Source organism: Barbatula barbatula, assembly GCF_947034865.1.
Source record: "Barbatula barbatula genome assembly, chromosome: 12".
In the NCBI taxonomy this organism is placed as follows: Eukaryota; Metazoa; Chordata; class Actinopteri; order Cypriniformes; family Nemacheilidae; genus Barbatula; species Barbatula barbatula.
Genome location: NC_136775.1, coordinates 19,525,889 through 19,545,318, shown reverse-complemented (window position 1 = coordinate 19,545,318; position 19,430 = coordinate 19,525,889). Strand labels below are relative to the sequence as shown.

Here is a 19,430-nt window from a genome sequence, read left to right as displayed (position 1 = left end):
TCTGAGGCAAGTCTAGTAAACACTGGAGATTAGAAACAGATGTTCAACGATAATGTGAAGTCTGAGATCGAGGAAGTAGATCACACTGACTTTCTATTTTAATTAGTATACAGAATGGGTAAAAGATTCATTTCTTGACATTACCTTTTTAAATTATGTTAATATTAAATATTTACCCAATATTATGAATTCAGTGATACTTTCATCCTGAAATGATAATGACGTGAAGCGGAGGGTCTTGTGTCACACTGAAGGGGCTTATTTCGCCAAAAGCTGATTGGCTGCCCCCATACGTGTACTGTCCAATGGCAGATTTTACTCTATTGACAAATGAATAAAGAAAAGCATTTGGCAAAACGACAAAGAAAAGCATTTGGCAAATAGTGAGAGAAAAGCATTTGGCAAATGTGCATTTAAAATAATCAATTCATAACATTGTTACTGTTTTATTTTTTAAGTTTTGAAGCACGTATTAAATAAACAGTTTTACATGTATCTTTTTATTTATACACTATATTTAATTCAATGTTTTATTGTTCAATTAAACTACATTTTAAAACACAAATTAAATAAACCTTTTGAAATAAGTCTAAATTTCTCAATGTTATTTTTTTTATTTTAATTGTTAAAATGATCAGATGATTCGTCATTTTATTTCTAATCTGCACTCCCGGTCCATTATATTTTAAAGCAACTGCAAAATAAAGTTCATTAAAAATGAAAAATGAAATGTCATTTTACTGAAATGACAGTATACTGTCATTCCCTCAATACAGTACTAAAATAGTATCTTGGCTTCATAATAAATTGCCGTCACGTGTAAAACAGATAGATCTTTAGTTCGTCTGTTTTTTTCTATGGCGTTGTGTTCGTTTACTATCATGTCCTTTTGAATTTTTTCTTCAGCTAGTTTATCTTATCTGTCCTTTTATGGACATATGTGGACCGTGTAACATAACAGCACTTATATCAGAGACTCTTTGGATCTCAGACGCATCTCAGGGAAGTTCGCAATGGCCTGTGTTTTGAAGATCATTCTCCTCAACATTTTTATTGTCAATGGTGGATGCAAGGTTTTGACAGGTGCGTCTTCAAAAATATCGGCATGTTCAATTGCAAAGTATATTTAACAAATACCATTTACTTGCATGATTCAAATCTATTTGCGTAGCAGAATTCTGATCCTAGCAAGGATCCGTAATTGTGGTATATCTCAAACTATCTGGACATTTTTAAATATTAAGACAAGGCTTACTACAGAGTATCACCTTCATCCAATCTTTCTCTTGGTAAGAGTCTTATGTTTTAAAATGTTTTAAATAAAAGAGCTGTTATAAGATCAGTCTTAACCATGGCATCATGGGGCTTATTACTTTAATACCCAATGTTTTTAGATTCACGTCGCAGATCGTGTGATGTGTCATGATCTTATAAGATTACTGAAATGAGAGTAGATATGAGGGCAGTATGGAGGTTAAATATAAACACATTATGCAACGACTGCTAGTCTGCAACAGCACTACCAACATGGTTTAGTGACAAGAAGTTTCTACAGTTCGATTCGATGGTTTAAAGGACCGAGGGGAAGAAACAGAATGACAGAATGACTTCCACTATTTTGAACATTAGAAATCAACTAGCAAAATGTTAAAAAAGGGAATGACTTGCTCATAAAATTAAAACCACAAATAGAAAAAGAAAACACTTCCCCAAGCTGTAAGCAACTGAACGTATGTTTAACGTGTTTCTTGTTCACCTCAGGTTATTTCTGGCACATCACAGACCTCCACTGGGATCCCTCTTATGATTTCGGGAATGAGAACTCTGCGTCTGTTTGTACCTCTAGTGGAGATCGTCCAACCCCCAATGCAGGAAAGTTTGGAGACTATCTATGTGACTCATCATGGGCTCTTATAAACTCATCAATACATGCCATGAAAGATATTCTGTCTGACCCTGACTTCATTGTGTGGACTGGGTATGTGTGTCAAAAGTCTAATTTTAAGACAAACCTTAACTTATGTCATAGAGTAACAAACTTTTTTAGTGCCTGTAGATTAATTCTGATAACAAGCAAAAGAAACCGAAACGAACCGTTACTTGGCTAAACTTGTCTCTCCAATATTTTTAATTTAGACTGCCATACCAAGCTCAACCGCTGGATGTCAATGTACCATACGCAGTCTTTAAACTACACAGAACCTGTTCAACAAATAGTTTAATAAAATGAACATACAACAATATTCAACAAATCGTTTATTTAATACAATTACATTACAATAAAACAATCATATTAAAGAGTATTAACATAAATGAAATCTTTTGACACTAGCCAAACAAAGACCGCCAACAGCATGCAGCCACGAACAACCAAAACAACGGCCAAACGAGGGCTGTAAACGCAGACAGTGGACCAATGAGATCATGACAGATAAAACAAGGGCACCAATTAGAACACGGAACAGGGAATTTACCTGCGAAACGTGACAATGATGGATTTCAAAATAAAAGTCATGACACCTTTTATTCATGATTAACATATTAGGTTTTCAACTAATATATGTTTTTATATTTAATTATTTATTTGAATCGTACATTTGTTTTGAATACCTTAGTAATGATTCAGAATGAGTAGGTGTGTAAAAATGATTGACCGATGTGCAGGTCGAACACAAGTCTTATCTTCCTTTCACAGGGACGACACGCCTCATGTGCCAGATGAACGTCTGGGTGAAGAATCCGTCCTGAGTATAATCGGCAACCTCACCCACATCATAAAAGCTCTGTTTCCTAGTATGTGTTACCATAAGTGATATATTGTACTGATACGGCTGTTTTGCTTTTTAATGAAATTCATTGTAGAATTGCATTTCTGTAGACACCAAAGTTTATTCTGCTCTGGGGAATCATGACTACCATCCAAAGAGTCAGATGCCCCCTGAACAAAACAACATTTATGAGCAAACCGCAAACCTGTGGCATGACTGGCTCAATCCTGCTTCTAAAGAAACCTTCAAAAGAGGTCATTATTCTCTATACAGTAAAAATCAGTCATTTATATTATATTATATTATATGCAAAGAGCAGATTTGAAAATGTGATAAAGAAGATTTGCGATGAAAAACTCAAAATTTTGTAATTGCTTTGTGTATGTATGTGTGTACACTTCACAGGTGGATATTACACAGAAAAGCTGCTGAATCAAATTGGTTTGAGAGTTGTGGTGCTAAACACAAACCTCTATTACGATCAGAACAAACTCACAGAAAACATGAAGGACCCTGCAGACCAGTTCAGCTGGGCTGATCAAGTCCTCAGTGATGCAGCCAAAAACAATGAAAAGGTTCCTATCTTTGCCTTGCAACATTTAAAAGTTCAGTTTTTGTCTACACATTGCACTTCCGTTGTTCTTTCTTCACAAGGTTTATCTTATCGGTCACGTGCCTCCTGGATTTTTTGAAAAGAAGCGACATAAGCCGTGGTTCAGGGAAGAGTTCAATAAGGGCTACATTGATCTTATCCAGAAGCATCATGCTGTGATACTGGGACAGTTCTTTGGTCACCATCACACTGACAGCTTCCGCATGTTCTACAACCCAAACGACGGTACTTTCACTTTCATTCCAAACTGAGAAGTCATTCTGTCACATTTAGAGCTTTTGTCAAGTCAACAGCATCACCATACACCATACTGAACATATTCTTTTATTAGAGAGTCCCCAAAAGCCTGGAGTCTTCTGGAAAGGTTTTCGACTAGTAGTTGAAACACGGCCAATGGGATATAATGGCATTGAAAACAAAGAATATTCAGTAAGGTCAGACATTGATGTTGAGCAATAAACGTACAGTCAGTATTTCATGTCACCCCAAAGGTGTTGGATAGTGAAGGTGAGCCTTGCGCATGCCAGTCAAGACATTTAAACCTTTTCTTTATCACAATTTCAATATTAAAGTCTCAGTGAATTTAAATATTACAATGCCTATTTCTTCATGAAGTATTCCAGCGTTTATTGTAAATAGTTATCAATATGGGTCATTTGCTTTTTAAAAGTAGTGTGCCCTCATAATCTTAAATTAAAATCTGAAAACTTCCATCCTGTAGTCATGCTGCGTACTGCATTCTGATGCCCCATGTTGAGAGGTCGGATAAACTACTTTGTTTGCCATTCCAGACGTTGAGGTAGCACACGCCAATCTCATATAAATCTTGAGTACCTATACAGTAGTATACGAGCTGCTGGAGGCAGGCAGGCAGGGGGCGGACGGAACTACAGCACAAGCACACAATACTTCATCGCATTATCCCTTTGTGTTGTTTACATAATGCACATAAGCGTTAACTGCCACCGAAACCAACACATATACTTGCAGTTTATGTCCAGTATCTTTTAGCACCGGGACCACGCCATCTATCAGTTTCAAACAATCTCCAAATCCAGCATTATATCCACCGTTTATATAACATCCATCACTGAAATGCCAATCTTGATAAGCAGGTCTTCCTATCACTTGTCGGTTGTGGCGTGGGCGGGCTATTTCTTTCGCCTTGCCGTGGGTGTCCTTTTCCAGGCCCAATAAAAGGAACAGGATCCCTGTTATGAAACAGGGATCCAGACTTATAAAAACTTTCCGAAACAAGTTAGGGTGCTGGGGGAGTGTATCAAGCACAGAAATACAATGTCATAAGTCCTACTCGTTTTTTAATAAGTTGACCGTGTTAAGCACGAGAAGTCAGCATGTTTAACAACAGTGGAAAGAAGTCAGAATGCATAAAATAACATGTTACCCCATCTTTAAGGTGGGAATCCGAGTTGTCTCGACTATGACTATCCATCTTAAATGACATATGTTAGACAACTTGACGACAAATATCAGATAACTAACTAGATCCTCACTAATATGAGATGACTTTCACAAGTTCATTAAAATCATTAACATCTTCTCCTGTCACAGGATCTCCAATAGGTGTAATGTTCCTGACCCCAGGAGTGACACCCTGGAAAACAACTCTGCCAGGCGTCGTGGATGGCGCAAATAATCCTGGCATTCGGGTGATTGAGTATGACACCAAAACCCTTCTGGTGAAGGTAAAGCAGTTCCTCAAATTTAGTATTTCCTCTTACAATTCTTCAATTTACTTTAATTTGCCGTTTTTGTGGTTGGTCTGCTCTGTTGAAATGTACAGGACGTCGTGACCTATTTCCTGAACCTGACCTACGCAAATGTTGCACGGTCCCGTTGGGAGAAGGAGTACCGCCTGACAGAAGCATTTCGCGTGCCAGATGCTTCTCCTGCCTCAATGCACCGCGTGATTGAGAGGATATCCAATGAGAAGTGTTACATGCAGAAATATTACGAGTTCAACTCCGTCAGTTACGACCTCACAGACTGCAACAGTGACTGTCGCATCGACCATGTTTGCTCAATGCGGGAAGTTGATTTTAAGGACTATGAGAAATGTATTTTAAAAGAAGGAGCATCAGCAACTGGCCCAATGCTGTTTACTTTGATTCTATCTCTGGTGTTGAGCTTATATGTTGGATGATAGCAGCTCATTGCTCAGAAAACTATAAATATGGAAGAGAATTCTGTGAAGACTTGAGTAAAGAATTTTGTAAATCAGATTTGCTCAGTGTTTATTTAGTGATCCATAAAATTTCATATTATTTAAGATATTCATATTATTAGTTTTGTTTATTTGTGATATGCAGACAAGATGTGCATATATGCAACTCATGCAGAGACATTTCACAGAATGCAAAATTTTTGTGGAAACAAAACTGTTTTTAAACATCGACTGAAATCTTTCAGCAATTCTTCTTATTTACGATATTTTAAAAGTTATTTCAGTGGTCCGTGCACATTTTAGTGACTTATTTCAAACTGTCATCAAAACAAATGATTTCACAATGTCATATACATCATAATGATTTGTTTTATCAATTGTTCATATCACATATCAGGATTTTCATGAGTGACGCCGATGGTGGGTTTTAACATAAACATTTACAATAAATATTCGGTCCATATGATAAAACATCAACCTGATTGGCAACCCTAGGACTGTACAATGACTAAGGTGGCAGCTAAACCTTTTTGTACAGGTCTACTATAAAAGCACGTTGACCATTGAGCTGTCTGGTGCATTGATGGTGGTGCTGTTTCTTAGTTGCAAAAAATGTCAAACCATTCAATAACAATGCTGAAATATATTTGTTTCCATGACAGTACTAGGCTTTGATGTCAGGAACGCATTTATTGTCTGTGTTTCTGGAGAGCTCAATGTTTTTTTTACAAACACAAATGTATAGAGATTACATGACAAAAACTTGTTTGGTAGACGTGTAAGGCTTCATGGCATTCTCCAATGCTTTTTGAAAGTCTCGAAGCCCCACTTCAGTGCAAGCTGGGGCGGACAGTTTTCCAGCACAGATGAGGATGCAAAGTTCATCCAGCATGTTGCGTAAAGAGTCCTCGTCTACAAGGTACAAAGGTGCCAATCAGTATATCAATTTAGACCTTTTGATTCTCATACGATCTAAACACAACTGAATACAGTGCACTGTAGACTTTTTACTTTAAAGTACCTACCATGTTTATGGTCTTTCTTCCACTGGGTCACCCAAAAACCTCTTATTTTGACATCTTTAAAGATGAGTGCACTCTGAAGAACACAATATATATTACGAAGTGATTCCCTTTATATTATATCAAATCAAATGTTTATCGAGAGCAGGTAAGAGGGATGCAGTAAAGCTTACCACTGGTACGATGACTGGTAGTTTGGCCATTCCTCCATAAGTCACCATAGTGCCTTCACTTCTGATAAACAAAGATCATTTATATTATTATATTATGTTTTTTCTATTTACTTACATTTCAATATCCTGCATAATGCTTATTAAAGTGACAGTTAACGTCCGAAAAAAAGAAGATATTTTAAAGAATGTTGATAACCAAACAACGGTGGTACCCATTCACTTCTAGTTGACAAGACACAAAACCAAGACTATTACGAGTCAATGAGTTCAGCTGTTGTTAGGTTACCAACATTCTTGAAGATATATTTTTTGTGTTCTGTAGAAGAAAGAAAGTAATACAGGTTTGAAAAGACAGGTGGGTAAGTTAATGACAGAAATTTAATTTTTGGGTGAACTACCCCTTTAAAGTCCCAGTGAAATAAAAAATTACAACGCCCATCTTTTCATGAAATATTGCAGCGTTTATTGTAAATAGTTTATCAATGTGGGTCATTCTCTTTTTAAAAATCGTGTGCGGTCATAATCTGAAAATGCACTTCTGTCCTGTGACTATCCATCTTAAATTGGGCGTAGCATCCGTTAACTCCTCCCCTTTAACTGTCACTCTGCTGCCAGGTCCATTTCAAAATTCAACAACTGTTTTTATACATCCTATCAAATCGCAGAGAAAGACGAAAGCCACGCCCACTATTTTGCGTCAGAATACGGAAGTAAAAACGATCGCAACTTCCAGTTCACAGGGACTTTAAGGAAGCCATTAAACAGGGAGCAAGAGTGGGGAATTATCTATTCTGGAAATAGTTTGTAATGAACTTTTAAAATATCCAATGGGGAAAATTAATAGGTTAAATACTTGCAAAACCAGATTTTCTGAAAAGAGCATTACTTTACTTAGATAACGGACACTCACTGCAAATGGCGTAACAGCTCTGTGGCGCTTTTACCTCCAACTCCATTCATTGCCAGTTTAGGTCGGGGCAACGACTGAAAAAGTAGACATTGAATTAATGTCCAATCATCGTCTTTCCATTGTTTGTTGTTTCGACTGTTTCTATTCGCCTTCACTACAGAAACATTGAATAGGATTACAGTTATGTGTAATAGACTAATGTAAGAACCGGGTTAACCACCCGATTTGTGTCTGTATTAAACTTTTGCTATATATTGTTCCACTGGCTTGCTTGACAGACCTTAAAAAGCTCCTTCATTTCTGGCCGTCTAAGTGACTCCTCTGTTAAGACGTGTGTAGCACCCAGAGCTTTAAGTCGGTCAGAGAGCTGTTGCAGATCGGGCCTGAAATGGCAAAATGTGAAGTCAAAAGTCTCTTCTACCTCTATACCAACGGTTATGCTTCCTTTTTTAAAGTTTAAGCAGGTTTTAATATGATTTTTAAAACGTTTAAAAATAGATTTTTAAAAAGAATGCATATTAACACACCAACACACAGCCTTAAACAATACATCCCCTAATATCAGCCAATAAAACACAAGGCCCAGTACCATTTTGGTTCTTTTTAAGTCCCATTGTGATTTGTCTGATTAGATAAATGTTGAAATGTTGAGCAGAATGAAAGAAACTAATTCATTTTCTGACACTAGGTGGCGCACAAGGAAATGCAAAAGTCCCACAGTACATGCACAATGAATGGTCACTTTTACCTGTCTCTGATAACATTGATGGTATGAATACCCTTAGCGGCGGCAATCTGAATGACAGCCTGTCCAACACCACTGTTCGCTGCATTCTGAATGACTGTGTCTCCTGAAATATAGAATAATATTAAGCAGATGCAGAAGACTAGTTTATAAAGCTGACGTAACTAAGTTGTTTTTACGATAAGGTAACTGAGCGGTTTGGGAAGCGTTGAGTGATGCCTTCTCAAAGTAGGCTGATAAATAAAATAACCTGGTTTGAGTTCCTCGAAGTCCGAAAGCATTCTGAATGCTGTACAGGGGTTGACTCCTAAGGTGGCAGCAGAGAGCAGAGGAATGTCTTTGGGCAATGCCACCAAATCATCAGCCTTCAACACAGCTGCTGTTCTCCATGTACCTAAGATCGTTGCAGACAAATTACACTATAAGTGTTGTTCGATGCTCAAGTGAAACAGACTGACCATTTGTATGCGCATGAATGTTCACCTAGGCCAGCATCTCTCGGAATCGCCCAATCGCCCACCTTGAATGTTTTCACCTTGTCGCCTACCTCCATGACCTGACACACCCCCTCATTGCCGCCCACTGCTGGCAGACTTGGCAGAATAGCATATGTGCCTGTTTAATGACAAAGGTTGGGGAAGTTTCCAAAATGACACAATGTATATAGGCTACAATAAACTTTTGTATTCAATTCGGTCGAATGTTTCCTTACACACCAGCACTACATATATGGGTGAATCTCACAAAGCCATGAACTATTTGTCTAATAATCTTATATTAATACTTTTATTGAAAGCAAACAAATTATGCATTTTAATAAATGCTTTGCTCTTGCCTTGAACCATATTTAAATCAGATGGATTAATAGGAGCTGCCAGCATTTTCACCAGGACACATTCGGATCCGATACGTTGCAGGTCCAAAGTCTCCAGCCTGTGAATGAGGCAACGCGTGTGTTTATTCACAAGTAAATAAAGGCGAGCACATGCTATTATCTAGCGACATCGGGTGACATGCTTACTGAATCACTTTGGAGGGCTCCCCGTGGTTTCTGTACAAAAGTGCAGTGCTGTCTGTTACTGCAGACACAGAGAAGTTGTTTTTTAAGAAAACAGGTTCATGTCTGACCCGTTTATTACATGACAATGAGCCTGACGTCCGGTAAATGCGATGCGTCCGCAATAAAAACGATGCAACAGGTGAGAGTTTCATTTTAAAGTTTGGGTTTGACCACGTTTATAAATGTGTTGTCCTGCGGCGTTAAAATACGCAGAAATCAGCAAACGATTGTGTTTACTCTACTGTAAGCGGCCATGTTTGTACCGTAAAGACTACAGTAAAGGCGCCATCGGTGGAGTGCGCTGCTTATGAATATTCAACGCGTAAATGTTGTGGCTTGCACTCACAAAAATGTATTAATATCAAAGAGCCACGTTTTGGCTATATTTTACCAATCTGGCCTCGCCCGATTGCCAAGGTTCGCCTTGTTGCAGCAATTTAGGTGGTCGGTCTGCAGGACAAGGTTGGACGTAAGGTTGCGTAATTAATATTCATGAGAGTTTCAGAGAGTAGCTTTATGATTCGTCGTATTCTTATTTCACCAACAAGTCGGTAATATACGCGCGTTTTGAAAGCTCTGATACGAAAATAGCTGAATTCTCAGCCTGTCATCTGTACCTCATTCAGATATCTTTAAGATAAAATGTACAGTTGTTCTTATTAGTAATGTTAAACCATTAATTAAATTAGGTTTTCTTCAAAAAGTGTACGAAAATCACTATTGACTTCATTTTGTTTAAGTCATGTCGACGTACATCCAGAACTGTGTACCAATACCATTTTAATGACATTAAACTATTTTAATTAATTTAATCCGTAAATTAATTTAGAAGTTAAAATACACAACAGACAAGCAATGACTAGTCAACTATTACATCCCACTAAATTTATTAGATGAAAAAACAATACATTCACATTACATTCAAATGTTCAATGAGTATTCCACAGTTCAACAGGATAGTCGATAACAGCTTAGGCATGAATGATGCAAAACTTTATATAATTCATTCTTTTTTTAAACAAAGGACAGAAAAACATGAACTCAAATAATGTTGCATAAAGAAGTGGTGTAGATAATGTCTTTTCAGTTTTTGTAAGTGGAAACATTCAAGTAAGGATATACAGTATAGGCCTACATTCCTGTTCATCCTAAAGTCCTACAATTGGAGACTTACAGCAATTCCGTATGTAAACATAACATTAATGGAATCAATCATGATTATTATAACTAGTAGAAATTGATTTCACTCTTTCAAGTCAAGTCCAGCTCACAATTTAAAAACAACCTGAAATATCCCAGAGATCAAATTTGGCTATCAACTGATTCATGGCACACGAGAAGTCCTTTTGGGAATAATTCCGACTAGTTCAATGAGCATGACCCTTATTTACAATGTGAAACAGATGCAGAATATGTTGCTATAAATAAATACTATGCGTAAAGGCTTAATAATAGGTTTATGTAAACAGTATATATATTAAATATGTTCTTAAAGTCTTCCAGCTTCTCCTGTAAAATGGGAGTTAAAGGCTGTTCAATTCATTAGGTCTACATGCACCTCCACAACAATACAGGCAGCTGGAGAATGGAGACAATGTCTTTACCAGAGTGGACAAGATCTGATCAAAAGAATAACTTATTTCTCCCTCTAAGAAAACCCCTGAGGTCAATTGTCGATGACAGATAACAAAATATATCACTAGCAAACATACAGATCAGCAGCAGTTTAAGGCTGATATTATAATAAATATCAAGCCAGGATTTTGACTGTAGGCTGCAGTTTAGAAATAAAAGTAATGATTATTTACTTTTATGTCCAATAAAGTGTGTTATCATTCTAAAATGATTTTCCTGTGTTGAGATGTTTTCTGTAGATCTGCTTTGCAACAATGTATATTGTGAAAAGCGCTACAGAAGTAAAATGATCCAAGATATAGCGTCTACCAAAGAACAGATTTGGATAAAAGGAGTCACTGAGAACCATGACAAGCGGTTTAACATTTTTTCCCTGGTAAACATGACAGTCTATTGCAAGAACTGGCCCACCCCCTATTTAAATCCCACTATCAAAATATTTGCATAAAAACATTAAGAAATACAAGAAACATTCAAATGTAAATCATTACTACATCTGCATCTAAAAGTGGTATTTGTATTGTTCCGTAAAGAAATAAGAATGCTGTTACTTCTACTGCTGAATTCCTGAGAGCAGCCCTATTCCTGAGTGTTACGCCATTATAAAAATTACATTCTTCTAATCTGTTGCTTTCATAAACCTGAGTAAGCATTATGCATTCGTTTTTTTCCAGTATTATGATATGATTGGCTTTCAAGCTTTGTCCCACCGCCCGTGCTGCTTCAGTCGGTGCTTCCGGTGGGTGGTGACAAATGACTGTGCTCCGCTTTTTCCTCTTTTACAGGGGGAGACTTTCCCTGAGACCCCTGTGAGGACTGTTGAGCTTTTGTAGGGCAGCTGGCAATCATGTGTGTGACACTTTGGCAGAAGTGGCACCTTTTGGGTTGAGGAGGCAACTTGCATTCTTTGGCGTGATGGTCCAAATTGCCACAATTGTAACACCTGCAAGACAGTATAAACCTATAAAATAAAACTAATAACAGTGAAAGCAGTACTGTACATACAGAGCAAAAACATCTTCGGTTTTTCTGCAAACATTTTACTGAAAACAAGAAAAAGACGTTTGCCAATTGCTCAACAAAAATAATCTTGTGATTATTTTATTTTTCCTGCCATATTTGGAAACAGCTTTCTGTTGCTCTAAGCAAAAGCACCATAAAACAATGCTTGACTTTTCTGGGAGCAAGACATAAAATCTTCTTATATCAGTTTGCTTCTTACGTAACCATATCTTGCTTTATATACGCTTTAAATAATGTATATTGGAAAGCAAGACAATATTAATACAACTAAAATATATCATGATTTGTTTAACAATTTAGGAATATAAAACCCAATAGTGATTGTATTAATATGAAGTACAAACACTGCATGATTACTGGCTAATTCTACGAGTTATCAAAGTCAGACTTCTATGTAAAACTTCAAAATGTGTTTGATAAATTCAGCTTGTTTTTAAACCCTTAAACATGATAATGGCTTGTGCAACATTATAATTCTGAATATCAACCCACAAGAGGACGTCATAAGAATGACAGTTCAGACTTTTAGTGCTGATCTTCTGTTTGCCACCAGACAAAGTGCCCCAATATTGTAATTGAACCTAACACAACCAAAAATGATTTCAATACTAGCTGTTTTTCTGTAACCATGTGATCTTTACTGAAGATTATGTTCAATTATAATGTTCAAGTGTGGTCCCAGTGGCATATGGGTGCTTGGTATGGGGCAGTCACTGCTGCATTGATGTCCACTCAGCTGAGGTCATGTGGGTGATGGCAGTGCATAGGGGACTTTTGGTGGACACTGCAGCTTTTTTCGTTGGTTTATAGATACTGACCTGGGGCCTTCATCTACACAGTGTGGGGCATGGATCGACAGCAGGCGGAGTGTGCAGAAGGCAATGACAGCCTTTGTTTGAAAAAAGCTGCAGCAGCAACCTATGAACTATGACCTTTTGCTGCCCTTCACCCCCAAACACCCCACCCAGTCCCTAAACACATGCAGTTTCCATGGCAACTATGACCCTTGACCCCTCTCGGGCACCTTCATCTGTTATCAATTAAATGAACTGCAGAACTGTTTCCCCTCAACATCCTGAAGACAGAGCTGTATCTGAATCCAGATATTCTCTTTTGTACATTTTGCTTGTTTTTGCTTTTGATTGTAAAACAAAACGGCAAAATGCATGGATCCCATTTAGCAGAATGAATAATCGTGATAGACAGATGTTCCACAATCATGCTCTTAGGTTGTATTGAACGAACGCCTCCCAAGATATTTTTAGGATATAATGACCTTTTCTCAAATACTTTCAAGAGTGTACGTTATACAATGATCAGAACGGACAGGTAGGCCAAATGATATGCGTAAAACCTCCATCATATCTGATGATATCCATTTATGCAACACAACTTGAAATGTAGCAGAATTTAAACCAAACAATATATAAAAATGTATGCTAATTTTTAATCCTTAAGATTTACAATTGGGGGGTATCCATCAAAATTGACTGGCCAGTTTAAACAGTTATTGATCCAGGTCACATTTGTCCATGCAGCCCTGACCAAGGCCAGATGTGGGGGAAGGGGAGGAACTGCTGCAAGGGGCGAGATACCATCCACATTTTTGAAGAGATCAAAGTGAAGGGCTTCAGGCTCTCCCTTTGGGCTACTAAACATAATAGTTCTACAGTTTGGAGATGTAGGCTATTGAGAGAAGGCCCTCTGTAACGTCACTCTCCGCACAATATTACAAATTGGACATTTTAATAAACAGCATCCTGAATCCTCAAATAAACATTTATTATTTCATTATTAAAATAAGACGATGCCTTTAGAAAAGTGGATTACGCACAAAAAATGGCCGTTTGAACCTTTTCTCTACGTTTTATAAAAACGATGTGCTAAAAACTATGAAATAATGCAAATCCAAACTACACCATTCGGTCAAATATTCTGAAACGAATCTTTTCCGTCTTCCCTTTGACCTTTATAGAATCCCTTTCCACACAAAAGCTGTTGTGCAACGGAAAGATTTTTTTATGGAACTCTACAGGCAAAAATGTTTCGTCTAAAAGAGTGATGTTATATTTTAGCATCTTTAAGCCTAGAATTTGTGAGTATATCATTTCTGACCCTGTTTTATTGCAGTCCGCACAGAGAAGCATTCAAAACACCAGAGTATGAAACCGCATCTGTTAGATGTGGTGTGTTTATGCGTAATCACCTGTCTCCTTTGGACCGGCGCTTCTGGACACTCTTGCCCTTGGGTCTCCTCTCACTGCCCATACAGTGAGCTCCTCCAGGTCCAGTCACCCGCAAAGACTCAAGGCCTTTGGAAGACTTTTTAAAGGTGAATTCAACAGCCTCCCCTTCTCTCAGACTGCGGAAACCTTCCATGTGCAGTTTACTCTGAAAGAGTTAGAGAAAGATATGAATCATTCAAAATAAAATTGTCAAAAATGATTTGACCATTTATTCACCATGGACTCCTATTCTATTAAATGTCGAATAAATGTAAAACCTTGATCATCCTTGTTGTAAACTCGATTGAAAATGCAAAACATTCAGCGTCATTACAGTCAATGTTTTTGTGAGAAACACTATTGAAGCAAAAACAAAAGCAAACTGCCTCCAAAAATGCAACATTAACTGTGCACATCTGCATATATTTATTATATATGTGTATATGTAAGTGATTAGCGTCTGAAAACACATGCCTTACCATCCCCCCACACAAGGTAGGAGATTCCACATTCACACACACACAAACAGGTCTCTTAATTCCCCATTTACACTGAGCACTAGTAAGGATGCTGTGGCATGGCTCCGTGAAAAATTCCTTAAAATGTTGCTTGGTTTATTGTATATGAGAGCAAGAGTAACATTTTTACATGTGAATAGTCGTGCAGTATTATTTACTGAAGTAAAATTTTCAAGCGTTTTTATGAAAGTGTTTCTACTTTGGAAGAAAATTGCTTCACTACATTAAAAATCATAATATCATTCTTTTCACTCCACTACATATCATAAAAATGTGTTATTTTTATCTTTAATCCTACATAAAAAAGTCTATTACACTCAAAGTAATGGTAAGACAGCTTGAGTAATGGTAAGACAGCACCAAATAAAATACAAAAACACGTATTTATGAAGTGTGGAGTAAAAACAGCACATGCTTTAGAACATAAATTACTGATAAGTAAACCGTATTTACTTGTTGAGTATGCCTATAGAGTAAATACTACACTGTTGTCCACCTCTGAATATTTTCCTTACTTTTAAAGGGATAGTTCACTCAACAACGGCGATACACATTGACTTGCATTGGTGTTGGTCCAATAAATATAAACGAATGGGTCTGCAATTCTGTTGTTCATTTTCGAGGATTATTCAAAATATCTTTTTTTGTGTTTTGCAGAAGAAGAAAGAAAGTCATAAAGGTTTAAAATGTCAAGTGGTTAAGTAAATGATGACATCATTTTCTTTTTTGGGTGAACTATCACTTTAAGAATTAGTCAAGTCAGTTTTATTTATATAGCGCTTTTGACAATTGTCATTGTTACAAAGCAGCTGTACACGAAAACATTGACTTTAAGCAAAACATAAAAGGTAATGCATAACATATAAGGTTATAAATTAGCATGGCATTCTGCTCTGAAATACTAATTTGAAGGAATACCAACAATGTAAATATTCATTATTGTAAATGTATAAGGTGTTTCATCATTATAAATTATAAGAATTTTGGATTGAAAAGACACGACATACAATAATGGCATAAAATTGTAGATCGCGTTTACAGTTAAATTGCTTAAAAATGGTTCAGACAGATCTACAGTTTGGCTTCGTTTCAATTGCATGAAAAGGGGACAAATCACAAATCTTCCACAGACTTCTTTTGAATGTTGCATATTTAAATCCAATGTGACATACAAAACCTCATCATATTGATGACCAAATGCAAAAGACAATTTTGATTGGAAACTTGATTTGTCTCTTTCTAAGCCGTGGTTGTGTTCTCCACGCCTCGTAACAAATGAAGAGACGTGGCCATTAAGCACAAGGGGCATTCTTGACTTCATAAGAAGAGTTCAGTTGCAACCACACTCAAACGCCTGAGTGTATTTTACAAAATGAACACTAAAACTGTGAATAGCAGGTGAGAAGACAAACACCACAGATCTTAGTCCTTTTCGATGTGATTTAAATGGCCCCAATAGAGCTGTAGTTGTCTATGAGCTGGGGAAACATAGTTGGTTACAACTCTTTCAGGCAGATGCGGTGTCTTCTTTTCAAGTGCTTCTATTGTGTGTCAGTCATACTGACCGTTAACCCATTTCCCTAGACGCGTGTGACCCTCCAACCCCCAGTTTCCCTTCCTCCCACATACAGTACGTGCCCCTCATGTCCCCTTGACAACCATAAAGACACCTAATGGACGACAAAAAGCTGATTCTACTGTAAATCATTAGAAGTGGCCAATGCTGTTTAAATGTGGATCCTTAAAGGAGTAGTTCACCTTCAAAACGAAAATTCTGTCATCATTTAAACTCGCTCTTGTCATTTCAAACCTGCCATGACAACATCCTTTCTTCCGCAGAACACAAACAAAGATATTTTGAAGAACACCAGCCCCCCATTCACTTGCATTGGTTACAATAGCAGTGAAAGGTGGGTTTGCAGTTCTGTTTCCAACCTTTTTCAAAATATCTTCTTTTGGGTTCTGCAGAAGAAAGAAAGTCATACAGGTTTGAAATGACAAGAGGGCGTGTAAATGATGACAGCTTTCTTTTATTTTGAAGGCGATACTCCTTTAATAAACTGAGAGAAATCACAAAGAACGAAGCACAAGGACAAAACAGGAAAGATGAAAAATCGGTTATGCCTGAGGACAATGACAATAAAGAGGACCTCTTGAGTTTATGTTGGGTGGCTTTAAAAGTGTCCAGCATGCGAATTATGTGTACTGAAGGAAATGACGGGACACATTTGAAATGACCGATAACAGACCATTGACGAAGACCAATTTGATCATCGATTCATGTGGGTTACAGATTAATTTACCGCATGAAATAACACAAAAAATAAAGAATAAATGATCTCAAAGTGGTTTCCAAAGGAAACAATATCCCAGCTGCCCACTCACACATTTAAAAAAAGGTTCATTTCATTAGCATACAAGCATCTGTGTCTAATGACTTTATGACAGTAAGCAAGATTAAAGGGGTCATCTTTGAAGGTAAAGGTTCCTGTTTTAGAACACTCACACAGGAAATGAGGGGTGAGGGGGACAAGCCATAGTTAGAGGGAAATGTGATTTTGAAATATATCAACTAACACCCACCTGATGGACAAACACGTCCACTGGACTTTCTAAAGGTACACCATCCCGCGTGGTCATGGACAGGAATCCAAATCCCATCCGAACATTGAACCACTTGCACACACCCATGCCATGATATGACTGAGGGTCTTCCTCGGTGGCCTGCCCCTCCTCCTCCTCTGTTTTCGCACAGCCTCCTGCAAAACCATTTTATATACGTTTACGTTTGGTTTTACGAAAGAAAAAACTGCTGCACATTCGAAAACCCGAAATGAAACCCAGGCGGCATTAACGACTTTAATGTGTTTGTAGTTTTATAAAACGTCCTATTAAATCAATAAGCAGGGGTTGTTTTTATAAAGGCTTATTCCATATAAAAGTGTCCATAAAATGTCTTTCGTTTTCATAAAATTAAAATAAAACCCTGCTCAATAACATGAGCACCTTAAGGTAACAGGATATTTGTTCATAGTACGAGGAATCAAAATACGCATAGCCTACTATTTTAAAGATATGTTTTAACACATTTATTTAGCAAAAGGGTGTCTGTGTAAAACATCATCATAATAATAACATCATCGGTTAATATTGATATAACAGGTTCCTTGGGATGCTTGTTGCACAGAACGCTTATAAAATCCTAACAAATGAATTACGTAGCATTTGTTACGAATGAATCGGATCCAAATGGCAACGCATGCTTGATCTGTACGTGTTTTATCCCAACGTAAATAAAACTTTTAAAATGTCTCTTCGTGTTCAAATTCGACGCATACAACTGTGATGTGTATTTGCTACATCACATTTACGGTGTAAACTGACCGTATTGTGAGTTCAATTAAGACCCTCCCTTCAAAAGCGTTAGAATTTCACGTTGAATATTGTAAAAAAAATCTTCAAGAAAACATAGAAAAGTAAAACAGAGAAAAAGTTGGAAGACCCTTACGCAAGAGGGATTGAGATGACCCGAAAACATAAAAATCCCCACAAACCTTCAAAACAATGCAGGGAACCCCAGCCCCCCACTCTCGTGTCCCCTAAACAAACACCTTGATGTACCTTTATCAAGTGAATAAACACATAACGTACCCTCTGCCATGGATCGTTCTATCGGCCTCCCTGTCCTCTTTTTCTGATGTCCTTTGCGTGTCACCTGTGTGAGTTTGTTTCAAAACTCGGTTCTCCAGGTGATCTCGGACTGAATCGTTGATGGCTCTTTACTGGTGCTTCTCATGGTCGACCCCCTCTCTCACTGTTTCGGTCAAGTCCACGTGATTCCCAAATACTCTTCCGTCCAGGATGACCAGCACATTCCTCAATGAATGGCCAGAGGAGACCAATCACACATGGAGCAAAGAAAAGTCCATCCCCCAAACTCTTCCTTCCACACATAGGTGACAAAAGCCTCTTTCTTACCCACGTTGGATTTTCATCTTTTCATTGGAAAAGCCAAACCCGTCACATTATTGGCACACTGACGCGGTCGAAATTGATATCTTTACGTCTAAACATAATATGATGTAACCATTGAAGGGTAGCAAACACTTTCGTTAGCGTTTTTCTTTATATATCACAATTATGGGTGCATGTACACATCTTGCATGACCTGCTTCATCCTGAAACACAGAAAGCACACTTGATGTACTTATTTGTGAAATTGCGTTGCATCCAAATATTTCGTTAAACCTTTAACAGTTTAACGATTCAGTACAGATTTCTGCTAAATTAATAACGAACATATAAAGCACAATTCGATTGTCTTTAAATATAAAAACAAAGGAAAAACTTCCACTTGTGCACTTGTGATGTTTGAGGAAGAAGCTAAATATCGCATATTTTTTATAAATCTCCAATTTATAAAATCTCTTTTAAAGTCTTCAGAAATGTACAACAAATATATAAACTTTAGCGTTTGTAAATGACATTCAAAATACATTATACAAATATATCCACAATCGCTGTTTTAAGTTCCGTTTCGAGTTTGAAGAGAA

At 37.4% G+C, this 19,430-nt stretch overlaps 3 protein-coding genes across 4 annotated transcripts; 1 reads left to right on the top strand and 2 right to left on the bottom strand.

Moving 5' to 3' along the window:
- The first annotated feature begins 815 nt into the window (after positions 1 to 815).
- On the top strand, positions 816 to 5,675 carry smpdl3b (sphingomyelin phosphodiesterase acid like 3B). Of its 2 annotated transcripts, XM_079469156.1 has the most exons (9): positions 893 to 1,083; positions 1,245 to 1,289; positions 1,762 to 1,978; positions 2,696 to 2,793; positions 2,879 to 3,022; positions 3,174 to 3,343; positions 3,423 to 3,606; positions 4,954 to 5,087; positions 5,186 to 5,675. In XM_079469156.1, the coding sequence occupies exons 1-9, from the start codon at positions 1,014 to 1,016 to the stop codon at positions 5,543 to 5,545; spliced, it is 1,422 nt and encodes a 473-aa protein (XP_079325282.1). In that variant the 5' UTR covers positions 893 to 1,013; the 3' UTR covers positions 5,546 to 5,675. The 2 variants fall into 2 exon arrangements, with proteins under 2 accessions (XP_079325283.1, XP_079325282.1); XM_079469157.1 differs by lacking the exon at positions 1,245 to 1,289 and having other exon boundaries at positions 816 to 1,083.
- Positions 5,621 to 9,930, bottom strand: mecr (mitochondrial trans-2-enoyl-CoA reductase). Its single transcript, XM_079469159.1, has 10 exons — positions 9,438 to 9,930; positions 9,252 to 9,349; positions 8,900 to 9,031; positions 8,667 to 8,810; positions 8,420 to 8,522; positions 7,952 to 8,054; positions 7,672 to 7,745; positions 6,762 to 6,822; positions 6,592 to 6,664; positions 5,621 to 6,478 (listed from the first exon to the last, which is right to left on the bottom strand). The coding sequence occupies exons 1-10, from the start codon at positions 9,626 to 9,628 to the stop codon at positions 6,315 to 6,317; spliced, it is 1,143 nt and encodes a 380-aa protein (XP_079325285.1). The 5' UTR covers positions 9,629 to 9,930; the 3' UTR covers positions 5,621 to 6,314.
- A 1,904-nt stretch (positions 9,931 to 11,834) lies between these two features.
- Positions 11,835 to 18,538, bottom strand: lin28aa (lin-28 homolog Aa; the record flags this gene model as incomplete). The annotated part of the gene is made up of 4 exons (XM_079469041.1): positions 11,835 to 12,054; positions 14,341 to 14,525; positions 17,461 to 17,636; positions 18,529 to 18,538. The coding sequence occupies 4 exons, from the start codon at positions 18,536 to 18,538 to the stop codon at positions 11,835 to 11,837; spliced, it is 591 nt and encodes a 196-aa protein (XP_079325167.1).
- Between the last annotated feature and the right edge of the window lie 892 nt (positions 18,539 to 19,430).

Excerpts from the sequence above, each read along its gene's own strand:
- smpdl3b (XM_079469156.1), top strand. The coding sequence starts at position 1,014 with ATGGCCTGTGTTTTGAAGATCATTCTCCTCAACATTTTTATTGTCAAT. Across the intron at positions 1,290-1,761 it reads TTCATCCAATCTTTCTCTTG|GTTATTTCTGGCACATCACA; the intron begins GTAAGAGTCTTA and ends TGTTCACCTCAG. Across the intron at positions 3,023-3,173 it reads TAAAGAAACCTTCAAAAGAG|GTGGATATTACACAGAAAAG; the intron begins GTCATTATTCTC and ends TACACTTCACAG.
- mecr (XM_079469159.1), bottom strand. The coding sequence starts at position 9,628 with ATGAAACTCTCACCTGTTGCATCGTTTTTATTGCGGACGCATCGCATT. Across the intron at positions 8,811-8,899 it reads TCCGAGAGATGCTGGCCTAG|GTACATGGAGAACAGCAGCT; the intron begins GTGAACATTCAT and ends CAACGATCTTAG. Across the intron at positions 6,479-6,591 it reads GAAGAAAGACCATAAACATG|ACGAGGACTCTTTACGCAAC; the intron begins GTAGGTACTTTA and ends TGTACCTTGTAG.